This window comes from Antrostomus carolinensis, unplaced genomic scaffold, assembly GCF_000700745.2.
Source record: "Antrostomus carolinensis isolate BGI_N321 unplaced genomic scaffold, ASM70074v2 scaffold1204, whole genome shotgun sequence".
In the NCBI taxonomy this organism is placed as follows: domain Eukaryota; kingdom Metazoa; phylum Chordata; class Aves; order Caprimulgiformes; family Caprimulgidae; genus Antrostomus; species Antrostomus carolinensis.
This window is the reverse complement of record NW_010311176.1, coordinates 52,614-71,386: the sequence shown is the minus strand read 5'-3', so window position 1 is coordinate 71,386 and position 18,773 is coordinate 52,614. Positions and strand designations below refer to the sequence as shown.

The following is an 18,773-nucleotide window of genomic DNA, read 5'->3' as shown; positions in this document are numbered from 1 at the left end:
GGTGTGGGGTAATTGCCGGGCTCGTTCCATAAAATGGAGAAAATGGGGAGAAAAAGCAAATGCGATCAGCTCCACAGGGCTGATGTTACATGAAGTGTTACTAAAAAAACCCAACCCAAAATACCGACCTCCCAGACTTCAGCTGCTGCGGAGCCTGTACCCGCGGATGTATCTTCCTTTCTCTGTGGAAAATAATATAGAATAATAAAGTTTCAACATCACCTAGTGTTGCCAGCCTGTTAGGTTGTATCTCTTGAATAAATTAGTGGCAGTAAAAACACCTTCATATGTTTTTGGGAAACTCTTTGTATGATTCTCTTGAGAGCAGTGTTTGAAAGCATTTCTTGCGACGAAGCAAGATCGTTACATTAGAGCTTAGATCTTATGCCAGGAGGTAGGAAAGCTCGTGTTTAATTTACATAAGTGGTAGAATACTTTTATAATTTAAAACATTAAAAATAAAGATTATCTACAACAAACTACTGTATTAGAGAATATTGCAAATTATATAAATGAAAAAGCCTCATTTTTATTGAAGATTGCAGTACTATTAGAGGTTAATTTTTAATTTGCTTTTGAAAAGAGATTTGGTGGACATGGAGCTGAAACAGTCTTTGGTTAAACTATTCAAATTTCAAATCTGTAGGAGGAAATGGGCTTGCCATGAGTGGTACCTTGTACCACTTCGTTTTTTCCTGAAAACAATACAGGACCACAACCCATTTGTACATGTCAAAAACCCATAAGCAGGTCTTTAAAAATTATTGCCTTTTGTACTTTTCCCTTAAGGCATGGTTGTCTTTTCCTTGCCAGAATTCATGGTAACGCAATAAGGTGAAACAGAACATTTTCAACTCCTCAGCTTTTGGTATTTGTTCACACTTGCATATTCCCACATAGTAGTGGATGAGTGAAACTGTAACACTAGAATACCATGTTCTGAAATGGTGAGGTTTTTTTTTCACTTGAAGACAAAATGTGGGACCTTACTGCACTCCTACTGTGCATTCAACTTTTAATTGGGGTTTTAGATTTATAATACCTGCTTCCATGTTTAATTAGTGAGGCAGTTCTGACTTTTAAAATCTCTTTTTTTTCTTTCACAAACTATTTCAGTGTCAGGTTTAATAGACTGAGTAAAGATACTGTACAGTAATTGCCTGTAATGATCATGTAAGCTTTCAAAAGCAAATTATCAGAGAAAAGACCCCTTTGGGTGAACACTGAATTGCTGGAAGTGTACAAAAAAAGAAAAGTACTGGACAAACATAAAAGCAGGACTTTTAATGTGGATATCTGGAAATTTATAGGCCATATAAGCTGGTTAAAACTTTGGAAACAAAGATAAGAAAGTAACTCCAAATGAATTTGTAGTTACAATATCATGATTGCATTTTAATTTTAGCCAGATATGCAACTGTGGTTCAAAGACTAACCTCAAATCCAGCCTGGCAGCTTTGTAATTTTTATTTTTTTTTGGTCAATGAATGGTTTATTTGAAACGGAAAACACTGACAGTTGTTTTTAACCTGAGCCATGAACTAAATTCATCAATCTGCCATTGAGAGGAAATAAGATCATGTGAGATTACATGTTTAGTTTGATTGTGATTTAACTGAGTAATTTTTTAAGGACATGTATCCCAGACACTGGTGTTTGTCACCAGAAGCTAGTACTTTGAACTTGGGCAGTTCTATCTGTACATGTAAATGGGCATTTGAATTGTAAGTCTCCCGCAGTTACTTATGTCATTTAATACCTTCATTGTTCTATATTTTATGTTTTCTGTTGTGATTAAGAAAACCTGGTAGCCTTTGCATTAACATTGTGTACATTGCTTCCAAAGGGATTCACAGGACCTGATGGCTCACGTGGAGCCACAGGACCAAAAGGACAGAAGGTAAGAACAAAATTATGTATCAAATTATAGTTTGTTGGTTTTTTTTTTAAGCAGGGTTTTTGTTTGTCTCTATGCAACTAATGAGGTGCTGCAGCCTTTCTTACAATAGTAAACATCTATAGAATAAAGACCCATTGGGCCCTTTTCACACGGTACAAAGCAACTTCCATCCCACCATCCAGCAGTAAGGACTGGTGGCATTACACTGGTGACATTACAATTGAGCATGAGGCTCTTTCCATCTTGTTGCACTGTAGTTATGTCCTAGTAGTATGCAGTGGGAACCAGAACAGTGAAACCTGATTTCAGCAATAATCAGCCAAATGAAATAGACATCAGAAGTCAGAGTAACCAGCATGTTTGAATTACTTTTTCTGAGGGGAAAAAAGGTCTGACACTGTGTCTTTTTAATATTGAGAAAGTCTTTCAATCAAGTCTGAAACCAACATAGTGTTAATAGAAGTGAATAATACTTGCAGAATACATCCACTAAATTATACCCTCCAAAACGTGAGAGCATCTTCCCATGTGTTCTTTACAAAACTTTATGCTAATACCTCTTGAAAAAACTCAATTTTTATCTTTTAAAGGGTGAGCCAGGACTGCCAGGTGCTCGTGGACTTCCAGTAAGTAATACATTTAGTATATGAAGAGGCCTTTTAGACCTTAAGTATCAATATGAAGGATTTTTGCTATTAGATGTAGTGAAGAAAAGCCAGAAACTATTTCTGAGGTTTCAAAGAACTCATAAGATATTAAAGTATTACATTAAGGAATCTCTTTGTCTTTATATCAAAATTTGCAGCTATTACTGAAAGGCCGTGTTTGGTTTGTATGGTGTAGAAAAGAAAGGAGCGTGTGTGCGGTGTAGTCACAAGTTTTGGACACGCTGTTGTTTTCCATCTCTTTGTGAAAATGTTGTAGAGGCCGGAGAGCCCATGTTTTATTTATTTGCATAAATTAGTCTACAGTTGTTCCAGTTTCAGCTCCTTGCCATGTGTTTAAATGGGATCACTGAAGTGTAAATGCTGTATGGGACTTCCTGTGCTGTTCCATATGAAAACAAGACAACATACGAGAAAGGACAGGCAAAGAGTACTATTCCAGTTGGCATGCAGGTGGATTTAACTTCTGTCTTTGTGGACTGGAAGAAGTAAATGGTGGTTGGCATGTAGAAACTTAGGTTATATAGAAGACCAGGAAAACCTCAAGAAAAATGAGGACTGGGACAAGATGACTATCATGAAATTGTAATAGGGCTGCATATAATTAAAATTTAATTTAAAATTAGATTATTTGGATAAATTATTGGAATTAAATAGAAGTGTAATTGTATTCTGTTGTAGCACTCCTTGCTCTGAAATTCTGCGTCTTTGACTGTATCTTTGTATTTTTGACCCTGTCCCATTAACTCCCATTAAATTTATATTAAACCGTAATTTTGATATTTGGCCAAAGAGGAAATTGTAAGGTTATTTTTGAAGATGTTACATTATAGAAATGTTCAAACTGAAGATGAATCAGTCTGTGTGGACATTTGCGTTTAATTTTCATGGATGCTGTTTCTTACCTGAAAATCTGGAAAATAGGTAATACTTTTATAATGGCTGGTCAATCTGTAGACTCAATAGATGAGCTAAATTTAGTCAGATTGCTGTCAAGTAGATGGGGAAATAATTTCTAGGTTGTTTGCAATGCATTTTAAAATGTGTAGCTGGAATGAAGAGATAGCTTAACTATGTCAGATATGTTACTCAGAGGCTATGGAAAAAAGTGTACATGAAAAGAAGTGCTATGGGAGAAGAAAAAATGGTGAATTAAAACTGAATTACTGAAATACTAGGTTAAAATATTGTAGTATTTTAGCTTGTCAATGGAAATAAAAAGTGACTTGGGGAAAATACACGTGACTTTACCTCACCATTAACAGACTAATGTGAGAAGGAATAATTTAAGAGCCTTCAGAAAAAGTGGGTATATAAAATATACCTAAAGAGGGTTCATCTCAACTTAGAAGTGGAGAAGTTACTACGGGAAAGCGGCAAACTGGACCAACTTGTCAAGGTAGAATGCTGATTTCATTCAGAGCAGCACTTGTTTGATTCAGGTGTTTTGTAACCATGTTTTGAGACTGGAAAAGCAATAAATCTGATGAGATTTTGGACCATTGTTCAAAGTTTAGCAATTTTTGTTTGCCCTGAGACTTTCAGTCTTCATAAGGTGCTGATGCTTCAGTGAAGCTTAGCAGGGATTGCCTTTGGAGTTGTTCTGCCTCTGCTTAATAAGCAGCTGTACCTTGTATTTAAAGGTGAATCTGCAGGAATATTTATAATGAGGAAAAGGGAAGTCTTAGTTATTTAAAGGTAAAGAAGAGATAGACATACTTAGTCATGTTGTGTCATTACCCTTGTAATTATTAAGCTTAAGGTTAATCCTTAGACCTCACATTTTAGGAAGAAGCCTAGTGCTTGATTTTGTAGCTCCATGATTGTTAACTCGTACATACTGAATCCATATGGAAAGATAAATGCTCAAAATAAATCTCTTGGGGAAATTCCATCTATACAGGCTTTCCTTTTGATTAATGGCTTTAAGCTGTTGAAGAAATAGAGCAGTTAGTGGAAGTTTCACAAAATGGCCAACACCAGTCATCTCATCTTAGTGAGATTAAGGTTAGTGTCATGGAACCTAATTTAAAAAAACAACAACAACAAAAACCAAAACCCAAAAAAAGAGATAGAAATGGCAGGTGATATTATAGTTCCAGATAGGTGATGCAGTGAAAGCTTGATTTGTATAATCAAATACAGAAGTGTATAAAATGAATTGCAGCTAGGGAGTGTTAAGTAATAGCAAAGGAATTATGTAGGTTATACAAGCTGAAGGAGTTTACTTTCTGCTGTGTATTAAATGGTTAACGTGGAATGACTCTGACAAATGCTTGAAATTTTTCCTGCGTATGTCAAGTTTTCTAAACACAACCTTGCAGATACAATCCCAGTATGATATTCTGTGGCTTTTAACTCCACTCAGCCCAGGTGCTTTGTTATGTCAAATCTCCTGAAGATTTAAGTTTGTTTGTGATTTTATATGCCAGTGTTCCATAAACATCATTGTCACTGTTCTTCATAAAATTATCCATTCGCTTTAGTAATGCAAGACTGAGTGATCGATTTTCTTAGAGGGAGTGAGTTGTCCAAATAGGCAGAAACACATTTGTGTCTTGGACAGTTCTCATTAAAATGATTCAGAGCAATGCTGATGGAAAACATAAACAAGAACAGCTTGGTGTCCTTTCTGATTACCAAAAAGTGCTGTTTTAATGGATTTAGACCTTGGGGAAGCAGTGGCAAAAAAAAAATTAAAATCTCTTTTATTATAAATTTAAATGCACTGTTAGAAGGAAATGATTCTAGCATAGATGTGTTTATGATGGTACTTGATAATTAGCTAAACCCAAAGACTTTAATGTTTGTAAAATGTGTAAGTAAATGCTACTGCAAGGCAACTTAATTTAATTTTTCTCCTGATATTGATTACCTAGTAATAAAATTTACATTTAATGATCATTAAACAGGGTTTCAAAATGATTTTGCAGAGTCAAACATCAGGTTTTTTGTACCTTTTTTATCCTAAATATTCTGTTCTTGGCAAACAGCTCGGTGTGGATCCCCACCCACATTTCTAACCTTTTTTCACATTTCACAGGGCAAGGGGCTTCTTGGACCACCTGTAAGTATTACTTTTACAATTCTTAAATATATTGTTTAATGAATCTGTTTAAATATTAATACTTAATTGATATTTAATGTATTATTAATATTTAATTAATCTGTTTAGACAATAAATATTAAATCAGCTGTTATACTGTAATGAAAAGTAATTCAGTGAAAAAAGAGACTGTTTTAATCCTAATATTCTACATCTGCTACGTATGCTTTCTTCAACTACTGCTGAGGTTGCTTAAATCTGTGGTATATGGGGCAAGAATACTGGTGTCTGAAGGCACAGTTTGTTGTTTGAGAGAATTACATGTTCTCACTCGTTGGATGGTTGTTATAGAGGTATTGTGTGGTCTAAAAATGCTATTTCATTTGGTTGTTATAGGGTCCAGCTGGTGCAGCAGGACTTCCTGGGGAAGTAGGTCGTGCTGGTCCACCTGTAAGTACTGCTACCATGTTTGCTAAAAATGTAGGTTTATTCAATTGCTAGAAGGTACTTCTAGAAAAAATGAATAAATACTGTGCCACCTAAACACTACTTGGGTTATCCAGCACATATTTTTTTCCTCTGCAGTGATCACTGGTAGAGGAAGGATTGTGTTTGAAGCTCATCAGAAATAAGGAACAATAGCACTAAGTCAGGGCCACCCGTTAGATTAGAACTGAATGTTTCATATAGTGTTCCAAACTCCACTTCTCCTCTTACTCGAGGAGAGCTAAAATCAAAAAGCAAAGCTGCCAGAAGTACAGGAAAGGTAAAACTTAACATTACATGCAAAACTTTAGCTTTACTCCTGTCTTCTCACCTATACATTGTTGTACATGACCACATACTATTTCTGTTTTCCATTTGCATATCACTGAACGTGGCAATTCAGTATTTCTTCTTCATCTCATTTGAAGTGTGACTTCATTTACTGACCTTACTGATAAACCCTGCATTCAGTTTCAGCACAGCTTCAGTCGTATTTTGACTCCTGAAACCAGTTGTTAATTTGCTTGAAGTCTGAAATAGCATCAGGTTTTTGTTTAATTAAGCTTACTTTTTCGTGCATACCTCTCCCTGTGTGTTGCACTCAGTCGTATAAATGAATAATAATAAAAAAAACAAACACCCTGCTAATTTGTTTCAGCAGATGATCCATCTAGCTCACTGTCTTGTCTGTAGAAAGTGCAATAATGGATACCTAGGGAAGTATGTATGCTATTTGTGAGATCACATTTTTCTGTCATGCTGTCCCACGTTCTGGCAGTTGGCAGTTCAGAGACTGCCTGAATCAGAAATTGCATCTGTGCTGCCTTTTTCAAAAGCTATATATGAGCTTATTCTCCATTAATGTAGTCAGTCCTTTTTTGGATCCATTTATATCATGGGCCTCCACAACACATTGTGATAATGAGTCCCACAATGTAATTATACATTGTGTCTAAAAGAAATATTCCTTTTTTAGTGTTTTTAAACCTAGATCTCATGCATTGTGAGAATTGGTGAATATTTTTTCTGTATTCATCTTGTTAATTTCATTTATAATTTAACAGGGTATCAAAGATAATATTGAAATGACAGTATTAAGTTAAAAGGTGGTCCCTGTCAGAATATTAGATTTATTTTAGTTAAAAGCATTCAGAAAAATAATTTGCAGAGGTTCTGTGTAGTCTTTACTTCTGAAAGAACTGGACATCAAAACTTCACAAACAGGAGAAGATTTGAACTTGGTAAATTCATCTTGGGCTTTGAAAAAGGGAATTTTTTTCCTCTCTGCTTTGGGCATTTTTGCCAGTTACTAGAATTAATTTAATTTGACACTTAAGTAGCAGTTATGAGATAGATGATCTTGTCAGATGTTTCAGCTTTCTGAAGCAGCTGAAAATTATTTGGGTTTTTGTCACTCCTATTCCACAACATGGCTCCTGTTTTACTAAAAAAAATGTTTTTCTCATTCTACTGTGGGAGCCTTGTTGTGGGCTTAGGCTTTAACTGGCTGCCTAGCCTGTCCTGCTGTAGCTTCTTAATTTCTCACTGTTGCTGTGTGGTATGGATATGTAACTGCTGGTTTTCATTATTACTGCGAATTGACAAAATGACTTTACCCTTTTTTAGGGAGATCCAGGAAAAAGAGGCCCACCGGGGCCACCAGGACCACCAGGTCCTCCCGTAAGTAATTGCATTTAATGCGTGCTTATGTCTAATTGTGTATTGTTGCTGCTGCTTGAACAAAACTCAAGTCCTACAGCTGAGTCCTACAGCTGAGTCCTGACTTTAGGATTTCAGCAGGCTATATTAATTCATAATGTCTAGAGGTTTTTGTTCAAAGCTTGAGATGCAACTAATTTAATCATATCAACATTTGATCTTTCATTTAGAAAGCAAGTTTCTAGTCTTTAAGGTTATAAAAGATAGTTTGAAATACAAACTGTGTAACTTCTGTCATGACATCTTCCCATTTCTGCAAATGACAGTCTTAAACTGTCACTTTTACAGGTTTTAAACTTCCCCGTGCATTCTAGTATTACTGTAAATGTAGTCTTTGCTGTGTCTCACTGGTTGTACTTCAGCAGAGGTAGACTTTTCTCTGTTAGGAGGGGAACTTTTTAATATTTGCCTCATGAGCCAGAAATACATCCTTCCAAGTGGGTTAAGTTCTAATATCTTTCTTGCAACTAAGCCTGCTGCCTGCAAGGGACATAAGAAAGCTTTACATCACTGCTTTGCCTATCTAAGGGAAAGGTTATGTTCCTTGAGCCACAGGGAAGAAGGGATGTGTTATGCATTTGTCTTGCAGCCATTTACCTGCCCAGAGAGATAAAATGGAGCGTTTGCAAACATATTGGAGGCTGGGTGCTGTGAAATGCAAACTGCTGGGAAACATGTCATACTAATGTCTTAGTAAAAGCTGTGCTGTTCCTCTGCTGGACAGAACCTAAATCCATATGCTTGCTTTATGCCATGTTTCTCGTTTTCATGAAAGTTGTCAGAGAATTGGCAGAGGCACTGTAAAAAGTGTGAATGGTAAACTGGAGAAGAGGATTTAGGAAAGAAGTAAAAATAAATTGTCAATAATGGCGTATGCTGCTTCTATCCCTTGGCAGTTTTGTCCTTTTTAGATTTCTAAAGTGTCACAATCCCACTTCAGCTGATGACATTATGGACCCAAACATACCCTCAGCTTTCTTTAAATCCTTCTGTAGAAAAGGAGACCAGCTTAAACCCTCCTGTGCTTCTCTCTGAAACAGCATGCTCCATGTCACTGGGCTTTAAAGAATGCTTTGAAATGCTGCTTTGAAATGATATTTCTCCCTGTTGTGCCTCATAAGCCTCCTGTTAGCTTCCATCAAGTATTTGATTTAATATGAAGAATGGCCTTCCCCCCACTGAGTACATCTCACTGTACAATGGTCTCTAGTTTATTGCAATACCATTAACTGCCAGACATCTCCCTCATCTACCAATACTTGTATTGTAGGAAGATTATTTTTTCTGTAAAGATCTGAATCTTCTGCTGAATGGTAGGAAGTTTGAAAAGTAAAAGTTATCCTTATCACAGAAATTGTCTTGGGTTCTGTTGGAAATTCATGGGGTTTGGCTATATTTGCTCTGTATTTAATAGAAAATATGTTGTAGGTAGCTTATTTTATTTTTCAGGAAAAGTTGATGTAAGTTAGAGGACAGGATTTTGCAGGCACTGACAATCCTACAATAAAATGCTGTGGTTTAGGTGCTTTTCCCGTTGGAGATCCTTTGGTTGATTATACTTCTGATTCCAGCTTTAGACAGTAGTATTTTCTGTTTTGTCTAATGATTGTGTTGTCTAATGAGTCAGGTCTGGTTATTTCTCTTTTACTGACTTTGATTAATTTCATTTAATTTAGGGAACAATTGGCCTGCAGGATGGTGATCCACTGGTAAGATAGTTGTCCATGGTTTATTTTTTTTTGTTTTTTTTAAAATAATCTTGGACAACTTTATTCAACCTGTGTGGTGGTAACTATGTGGATGCTTTTCCAGTGTCCCAATGCTTGTCCACCTGGCCGCCCAGGACATGCTGGATTAATGGGAATGAAGGTAAGAGAATCTGTTTGTTCAGGCATTCCTTACAGAGATACTGTCACTAGACAGTCAGGGTCATTGCTGTCTTTACAGAAAGGCAGTTCACTGTTAATTTCAAAAAACTTTGCATCAGTGTGGATGTTGAGGGTTATTTCAACTCTTGACTGCCAAAATAACCTCTTGTTGAAATCTCTTGCTGCTGCAATAATCTTCGGGGTAAAAATTATGTGTGGTCCTGAAAGGATTAGAGTATGTGAAGAATTTCTTCATTCACTTTCTGGACCATTTTTAGTCTGACTCCAGAAACTCTAAATATTCCCCCAAATCCTTAGTCTTTTTTCCTTCTTTCTGTCTTCCTGGGCGACCTTTTAACATACTAAATTGAAATGAACACCTTTTGAGTCCGATTTTATCTAAGTTTTTATATATATATATATATATATCTTTTTTTTTTTGGTTTCTAGGAATGCTGTTGGCTGAGGAAATTTGTTGTGGGGTAACATAAGAAGAAATACTAACCTGTCTAGAAATACAGCCTTGTTAGATCCAGGAGCAGGTCTTTTTGAACATGGTACTTAATATGTGGTGTTAACTAGATAGGTGAGGAAGCATTAGTGAATGGGAATTGCAGAGGGAACAGCAGGATAGTTCTGATGAGTCTGTCTGTTTCACAAAAATCAGTATTTAAATTTTTAATACTCTGTCTCTTTTTTAAAATATTTATTTTAGGGACAGAAAGGTTCAAAAGGAGAGTCTGGTGAACCAGGAAAACAAGGTTATAAGGTAAAAGAAAAAAAAAAAAAAAGAAAGAGGAAAAACTACTTTTGCTTTTAGCAAGTTAAGAGTAGTTTAGCCTCTTCTTCAAAAATAGTATTATATTTTGTTAGGGCTGTTAATTATTTTAGCAGAATGCATGAAGAGATGCTACATATCGTGCTCCAGAGTAGCTAAAGGCATATCTCTCTTCTTCATTCACATATACTCTGTATTTATTATGATGCAGAAATCATACTCCTCTTGCTTTTTATTTTATAATTTAATTTAATTATTATAGAACTCATGGTAAAAATTGAAGTAAAATTTATTAACTGGAAAATTTCCAAACATTTAAATTCAGAAGAATTCTGTGGATTTACCACGTAAATTAAGCTGTGATACAGATGAGTAGTAACAGGAAGAATCAGAGGGAAAAATGTATTTGAGGGGGAAGGACACAGTCTAAGTTCATAGGCAAGGAAGAATTATAACTATAGTAAAGAGGCCAAGTCTGATTCAGCTTGAATACTGAAATATGAACTCTTTTAAGGTGTTTCATTTGAATTAACCTTGTTTCATATTGAAATATTTGTAAAAAAAAGTTGAGAAGATTTGCTCTGCCTTGCTTTGTGCTTCAATGCTGGAGGGGAAAAATCAGAGAAAAGTTTTTTAAAAAACCTCTGCTCTCTATTCCTAAGCATATTGAAAAGAACATTGGTTTACTAGAAACAGCTCACCTATTTTTTTTCCTGGATGTTGAGCAATTGTCTTATGCTCCCAAATTCCTTTTTGCAAATTAAGCTAGCATTAAGTACAGTTGTTCCATTAGTGGGCACTGTCATTGTAGGAGAGAGGTTATCATCTAATCAAGTAGAGGTTTGACCAGATAAGGCATTTTACCATTTTAATTTTCAAAAAATTTTGAAGTGCAATGTAGTGTTGTGATGCAGAGCTACTATCATATCTAGTCCATTCACACATATGAGTATACCTGTATGACACTTTTAGTCTAAAAGAACAAGAAAGCCTAAAGAGATTAATGTCAAGGAAAAAATGAATGACAGACTAAGAGTAAAATATCATTATTCTTCTTTATACTGGGGTTACTTTGAAATTACCCTTTTGACTAATAGTTGAATGGAATGTGAACCTAAATGAGTATCCGTCTGTTCTGAGGAAGTAGTGTGGCTTAATTTGGATTTCCTTCAATCAGGACACGGTGACAGAAAACAGTAAGTAGTAAATGTACCTCCTATGATGGGAGAGCAATATGCATGGTATGGATTAGCTACAGATGTATTCCTTCTCTTTCCCAGGGTGAAGAAGGGGACCAAGGACCCAGTGGTGAAGTGGGAGCTCAAGGCCCTCCAGTAAAGTATTTCCTCTTAAATAGTGTTACTCATTTGCTTTGTTATGTCATGTCTTTTTTTCTTCTTATTGGAAGAAAACAGATATAATAAAATCTCCACACACCTTTCTCTTTATTCTGCCATATTGTCTATGAGTGAAAATAGAATTATTTAAGTCCCTCCAAAAATCTACTTTATCGCTTGGCATGAAACTCTAAATAGTTCTAGGGAAAGGCTTATTTTAAAAAGTAATCCACGTCCTAAATTATGTGTTGTACTTAGACTGTGCAGGTAGGTTTTTTTTTTCCCTTAGCCTTCCCATAATTTTGATGACTCTGACTTTGTCCTTGCAGAGCTAGTGTTTGTTTAAAACAAGGTTAACTGTGAAATTCAGGCTTAGCTAAGACTTGAGGGTGAAGTAGCAACCAATGAAGAACAGATTTTTTTAATATTTTTTTTCTTAGTTTTCTTTTTTTGTCTTGTTGCATGCAAAAGAAGCATTCTTCAATCAAACCTATGATTTTCCTGCTTCACTTCCTTGTTCTGGCCCATACCTGCTTAGCCTGTTTCCTTGTGAGGAGCTCTTCTTATGGTTACCACAGCTGAACAGGCAGCACGGAAAAGAATAAAGGGGTCATTCTGAGGAAGAGAAATAGGCATAGGCCTCAGGCATAACACATTTAATTTCTATAGTTTATTTTCTGATGGGATCTTAAGCTTTTTCCTAGGTACAAACCTATTTCTTTAATGTCATTTGTGTCCAGATGTGATATTATACAGCAGCTTACCTTGATGCACATGACATCCAAATCCTAAATTACAGAATTCTCTGTAAACATAAGATAACATAAACCTCTGGATCAGGACTAGACAAAGATAAAGAAAGAACAGAGACTAAGTAAAAGAAAAGGTGTCATCCTTATGTTTCATGCTGAAAAAAGTATCCCTGGTGCAGAGAAAGTACTTGTGTAAGATGCAGCTTCTGCTGTCCGAAGAGCCCATGGGACAAACTAATTTAACTCAGTTTGGTAAAGTTCTTTTTATCACTAACACAGTAGAATTAAAAAACAATTAGAGATTGACTTTCCTACTCCTTTCCTGGCCTTTTTTTTTTAATGCATTACTCGTATCACTTCACTGTTTCACCAGTTGATGACCTTACTAACAAGCTTTAAAATAATTGTTTCTTATTAAAATGTAGGAATTATAATATGCAGAAAGTGATATCAGAAAGACAACCTATGGAAAAGAGGATGGCCAAGGCTTTAGAGGGACAGATGGAGAGGCTGTACAGTCTGTTGTATTTTTTTGCATGTTACATAAATGAATGTAAGGCTCAGATCCATAGAAGGGATTAGGCATCCAGTCTTTACAGCAGCACCTGCAATCCAACACTTTTATGCAGTGCATTGACAAGAAGACTTGCATAAGATAGTCACCTCTGGGAGAGGTGTTGCTTTTGATGGAAAGTAGTGGGTACTGCAGTGTGCCTACTTCCATCTCTGATTTTGGAACAAGGATTAGGCTGGGTCTCTCCGTTGTTGGGCTGCTGTAGTCACTATTGCATTATCATGCTTTTTCTCACATTTTAGGCTGACAAAGCTTTAAATGTTCTGTGCAAGATTCCATCTGAGCAAGTGAAAGGGGTACCCATCTAGAGTCTAGTCAAGGAGTAGGTTTGCCTATGTTGCATTGAAAAGCCTGTAGCTGTTTCATTACCACAGTTGAAATGCATTCTTGTTGCAGGACAGCAGGGTTTGATCTCTCTGCAGAGAGGAGACATGTAGTTTCAGTCTCTCAGGAAGAGGAAAAAATTATCTGTCCCATATTTCCCATGAGACTGTATTTTGAAAGAAGGTGATGATAGTTATGGTACATCCTGCTGCACAAGGATGTCTGCTCAGTCCAGCCTCTCAGGTGTGGCAGTCACATGAACTTAGCACTTTCATTCTCAAAAACCTTGCCCAATTTTTTGTACCTCTGGAGTTCTCTCAGGTCTGATGGTACCTTTCTTCTGCACCTGTCCTGTACCCCACCTAAGAGACCTTATCACTTTTGCAAATCTGGCTTTCACGTGTTCCACTCACACCGGCTGCACAGGGAGAAGGCTTCAACTTTGTGGTAATCAAGAAGAGAAATCGGTGGATTTTTTCAGTCCTTAAGGCATATTTGTGGTTGTACCATTCAACCTGATAGTTTTGTTATTCTTTTAAAAAGCCTTAAATAACTAAAATATCAAATTACAATATAAATTAAACATTCTAATGCAGAAGTAGCTGAATTTCTCCTTTTATACTAAGAAAATAGTAAAATAAGCATAAAGAAAGCATGTAGAACTCTCAACTCTTCTGCCTGAAAACTAGGACAGTTCTGATGAAAACATTTAAGCATAATTTGAATATACTTTTCATTTTCAGGGCATCCTAGGTATCAGAGGTATAACTGGTATAATGGGACCTAAAGGTAACAAAGTGAGTATCTACCTTTCTTTCCATAAAATGAAAAAAAAAAAAGTAAACACCTGAATGTTTTTAAAGCTTATTTAAATTTCTCCCTTTCCCCCCTGCATTTTCTTTCTCCTGCTAGCTGTATTTCCATAGTTACTGTACTTCTGATTAGAAGGAAAGGCAGCTTGGTCCTTCTGATTAATGAAGTACATGTATTCTTCACACCTTTCCCTCTGACCCTTGGGTTTATAGTCGTTTGGCATATATGCAAGTAGGTAGTTAGCAGGGTAGCAAGTTACAGCAGTTATAAACTGTAGCATATTTTATTTAGAGCTAAAATTTATTAAGTAGTCCATCCTGTGATTTGCATCTTCCTGAAACCTTTTGCTTCCACTGTCCCAGTTTTTGTCAGGATTTTTTATTGAGAATTGGTTCTTTTTCCATTCTTTCTGTCTCTTTCATGTTTTGTATCTTAAATTGCTGCCAGTGGGATTCATATTTATATGGACTCTGACTTCCTGGGTAATTTTCCTGCTGTTCATCAAACTGTTTCTAACTATTATTTCAAAACTGGCTGTTACATTTCTTTCTGGAAGGAGTAGAATGTAGCAATCATGCCATTGTCTCCTTCTCCAGAAACGAAATCACAGAAACCTTATTCTGTGATCGTCTATGTTCAGAAACATCAAACTTGTCCTGATAATGAATCTTCTCATGAACGATCCTTCCTAACCTCTCAGACACATTTGCTAACCTATTACTATCTTACTTTGCTTTTTTGTCTTTCTTTGTATCTTCTAATTCTTTATAGTTATTTGCCTACATTTTTGTGCCGTTTTGTCTGTTTGAAATATTTACTACGTCTGTTTGACAAAGAAGTTCCTTATTCTCTGTAAACCTTTTTGAAAACATTTGTTTTTCCCTCTCCATTTGAAATTGCTTGCAGGGTAGCAATTGCATTGTTTCCTTGAAATATGATCAAAATAGCTGCCCTGCACTTGTTGATTTCTGTTCACATTTTGATGCTATTCTATTATGTGGTGAAGGATATAGTATTATTAAGGAAGACACAGGCATTTTCTGAAGTAGCATGAAAAGGTCTACCTCCATGCTGTCCAATATGACTTTTTTAGAGAATGAACTGGATGTCATTTTTTGAATGACATTTTTCTATAGTTAAAAAATATTAGCTTTCATAACTCCACAAAAAACCTAAGAAATTTCTGTATTTTGTTGTGAGTGTTTTTTTTTGTTTTTGTTTTTTAAATTAAAGCTATTAAAAAAACCCTCAGCTGTAGAGAATCTGCAGCTCCCAGCGAACCAGGAGGGAGTGTAAGTCTTTTTGTTTTTTAAATTAAAGCTATTAAAAAACCCCTCAGCTGTAGAGAATCTGCAACTCCCAGCAAACCAGGAGAGAGCGTGTTAGTGTTCCAGCACTTCATTTTAATATCTTGTGGTATCTGCTTGTTTTGTAGGGAGCTCGTGGGCTTGATGGTGAGCCTGGTCCCCAAGGTCTTCCTGGTGCACCTGTAAGTAGAGTGTGTGTTAGCCACATACTTCCCAGGGTCTACCCAGTTAGATACTAAGTCCTGAAACTTTGTGGCTGTAAATCAGAAAAGCCTCCAATTAATCCAATTCCATTGATTCCACACAAGTGAATAAATGATATGACAGTGCTATCAAGTCCAGAATCTCTTACTGTCCCCAAGGAATTATGGGATAGTTGAACACATTATTATGTGTTATTATGTGTTATTGTTACCTCTTCTTTCTGAGTGCTACTGTGCATTAGGGTGGCTTGGAATTTTTCAGGTTTTAACCTGGAAAATATTAATTTATTAGAACAAAAACTGTACAGGGCAGGTAGCTGTCAGCTGCAGTTTTAAGAATCTGCATTTTTAAATATAGTATGAGTTTAAGATGTCTGCTTTAACCAAGTGTGAATTGTACTGTTGTGGATTTACTGGAGGTTTTAGCTAATAAATACCAGTAAGTTTATTCTGGTTTTATAGCTAAATTTTATATTATAAAGCTTATATTTAGTGTTTTTTTTCCTTTTGCCTTGTAGGGGGATCAAGGACAGAGAGGTCCACTGGGAGAGACAGGTCCAAAGGGAGAAAGGGTGAGCACAGACAAATTTCAGCTCATGTTGACTTGCAAACATTGGCTGCTTATAGCATATAAACTTACAGCATAATTGTTACTCTCAAAATAATGCATATCTGAATGAGTATGTGTTGACATTCTTTGCATCTGTCAATGTGCTTATTTTCATTTTTTAAAATTATTGTTATTATTCTTAGGGCCCTCAAGGTACAAGAGGAATAAATGGTCTCCCTGGGCCTAAAGGAGAGTCTGTATGTATATTTAATTTCTTCATTTGCTTTATTTCATGCAAATTAGTATGTCAGAGTGCTTCAGTGAAATCTCTCCAGCAACACATTAATTTTTTTTTATTATTTTTTTTTTCTTTTAAGGGCTTACCAGGAGTTGATGGCCGGGAAGGGATCCCTGGGATGCCTGGAGCAAAAGTAAGGCACAGTTGGCATGTATCTGAGCTTTGGTAGTGCCCTAGATTTGTTCACTCATTTGTTGCTTTTTATTGTGCTACTGCCTGTGGCTCTATGCACATTATTAGGCTAATGGAATGAACTTCCCAGCCTACAGATGAAAAAGTACTCCAGCTCTGTGGTCCAGAAATAAAATTTTCCCTTTTGTTTGATTTGCATAAAGTACAACTTAAAATGTTTTTCAGGGTGAACCAGGAAAACCCGGAGCTCCAGGTGATGCAGGGCTTCAGGGACTGCCAGTAAGTATCTGGTACTTGTACCTTTGAAAGTTAAGCTCAGTTCAAACCACAGAAAGGCCGTATATAGGTTAGTTTGATGCTGATGTTGGAGTAATTTAAGTGAAAACCTAAGGAAAAGGTCCAGGAAGAGTATGTGTAATCCAAGGGGAAATTCTGCTATATGTATCCAAAACTTTTGCACAAAAGCCTAAATCTCCTCATTGTTCTGTAGTGAGGAACTTGGTCTTACAAAATGTTTGTGGCCAGTATGCAGTTCTTTTAGGGTTTCTCATATCTGAGACTCTGTGGATATTATGGTATGACCCTGCAATTAGAGCTGGTCTCAGTTTTTTGACTAGGGCCAAACCTATTCTCAGGATGAGCTGGAAGAGCTGACCTGTTAGTCTAACATACCTTAGATGAACAGTCATCTCCTTTTGGTATTCTGCTGGCTCAGAACATCTGGAATGCATCACACTCATAATTCTTTTGGCAGGGGGAGGGAAGGGCAGAGTTTTCTAGTGTATCCCCTGTGGTGAAGTTCTAGGGAATCAGCAGTGCTTTATGAACTCTTAAAGGTAATCCTCACACGTTAACTGGATAAGTTTGAAAACTGTGCCAGTTGTCAAAAGCTAAATAGAAACTTCTTTGAAACACTATGCTATGGGAATAATTGCTGTGAGGATATAGTGAAGGAGCTGTATTAAAACAGAACTGGAAAGAAATATGTGAGCTCTTAAGCTTGGTAGAAAATTTGCTAATAGCATACTTGCTAGGAGCTGTTGTACAGAAGTGAGGAGGAGATGGAATGTGTACAAAAAGTTAAACTCTCTATCTCTAGTCCCAGAATACTGTGACTGAGAATCTATTTCTAGTCTAAGCCAGAAAAAACCACAACTTTTCACTTTTCCATGCTCCTTTTGACAATTTATTAAGTAGGAATAACGCTCCTTATCTGTTACTTTGGAAATAGAAAGAGTTCAAGCGTGGTCCGTTATTGGGTAAAAGTACTTCAATATCAAGTAGAGGGAGTAGGAACAAGAGAGAGATGCTTTTTAACACCATTTCCAATCCCCTTAACGACTGTGATAGTTTCACTGGGCTAGACCTTGGCTAGCAGCCAACGCAGCCATTCACCCACTTCCCCCCCACACCCAGGGGACAGTAGAGAGGACTGGGGGGGCAAGGATAAGGAGACTTGTAGGCTGAGATAAGAACAATTTAATAATACCAATATTAAAATAGTAGTGATAGTGATAACAGTAACAAAATATACAAGCTACTGACACACAGTGCAACTGCTCACCACCCGCCGACCAAGCCCGGCCCGATCCCAGAGGAGCGACAATCCCGAACCAAAACTGCAATCCTGGAAGAGTGACAGCCTGAGCGAAAGCCAGAGGGAGCTGAAAGAGGAAGAGACCCTCACTACTATACTGGACATGACATGATATGATATGGAATACCCCATTGGCATATCCAAATGTCAATTTAGCTTATTAATTTAAATATTCCTCACCCCCTTAGATCTTGTGCTTGTACAGAACACAAAGTCCTTCACTTCCAGCAACAAAAAATGCAAACACTGGTAAGTTATCAGTGTTTCTCTCATAACAAATCCCAGGCTGAAAGCAAAATGCAGCACTATTCTAGCTACTGAAAAGAAACCCGGCTCTGTTCTAGCTAAAAAACAGGACAACAACAAATAACCACTGTTAATGTTATTTCTTTCAGGGTTTACCAGGCTCTCCAGGTGTGAAAGG

The 18,773-nt window shown here is 36.6% G+C and overlaps 1 protein-coding gene across 1 annotated transcript in view; it reads left to right on the top strand.

Moving 5' to 3' along the window:
• Positions 1–1,799: 1,799 nt before the first annotated feature.
• The window catches only part of LOC104523902 (collagen alpha-1(IX) chain), a gene marked incomplete at its 5' end in the record, with an annotated part of 44,352 nt that continues 27,378 nt past the window's right edge, over positions 1,800–18,773 (top strand). The window contains 16 exon segments of the mRNA XM_029084661.1: positions 1,800–1,900; positions 2,491–2,526; positions 5,609–5,632; positions 6,008–6,061; positions 7,724–7,777; positions 9,493–9,525; positions 9,629–9,685; positions 10,400–10,453; positions 11,743–11,796; positions 14,193–14,246; positions 15,698–15,751; positions 16,291–16,344; positions 16,526–16,579; positions 16,700–16,753; positions 16,978–17,031; positions 18,745–18,773. The exon segment at positions 18,745–18,773 is cut by the window's right edge and continues 10 nt beyond it. Of these exon segments, the coding sequence (XP_028940494.1) occupies positions 1,800–1,900; positions 2,491–2,526; positions 5,609–5,632; positions 6,008–6,061; positions 7,724–7,777; positions 9,493–9,525; positions 9,629–9,685; positions 10,400–10,453; positions 11,743–11,796; positions 14,193–14,246; positions 15,698–15,751; positions 16,291–16,344; positions 16,526–16,579; positions 16,700–16,753; positions 16,978–17,031; positions 18,745–18,773 (820 nt within the window).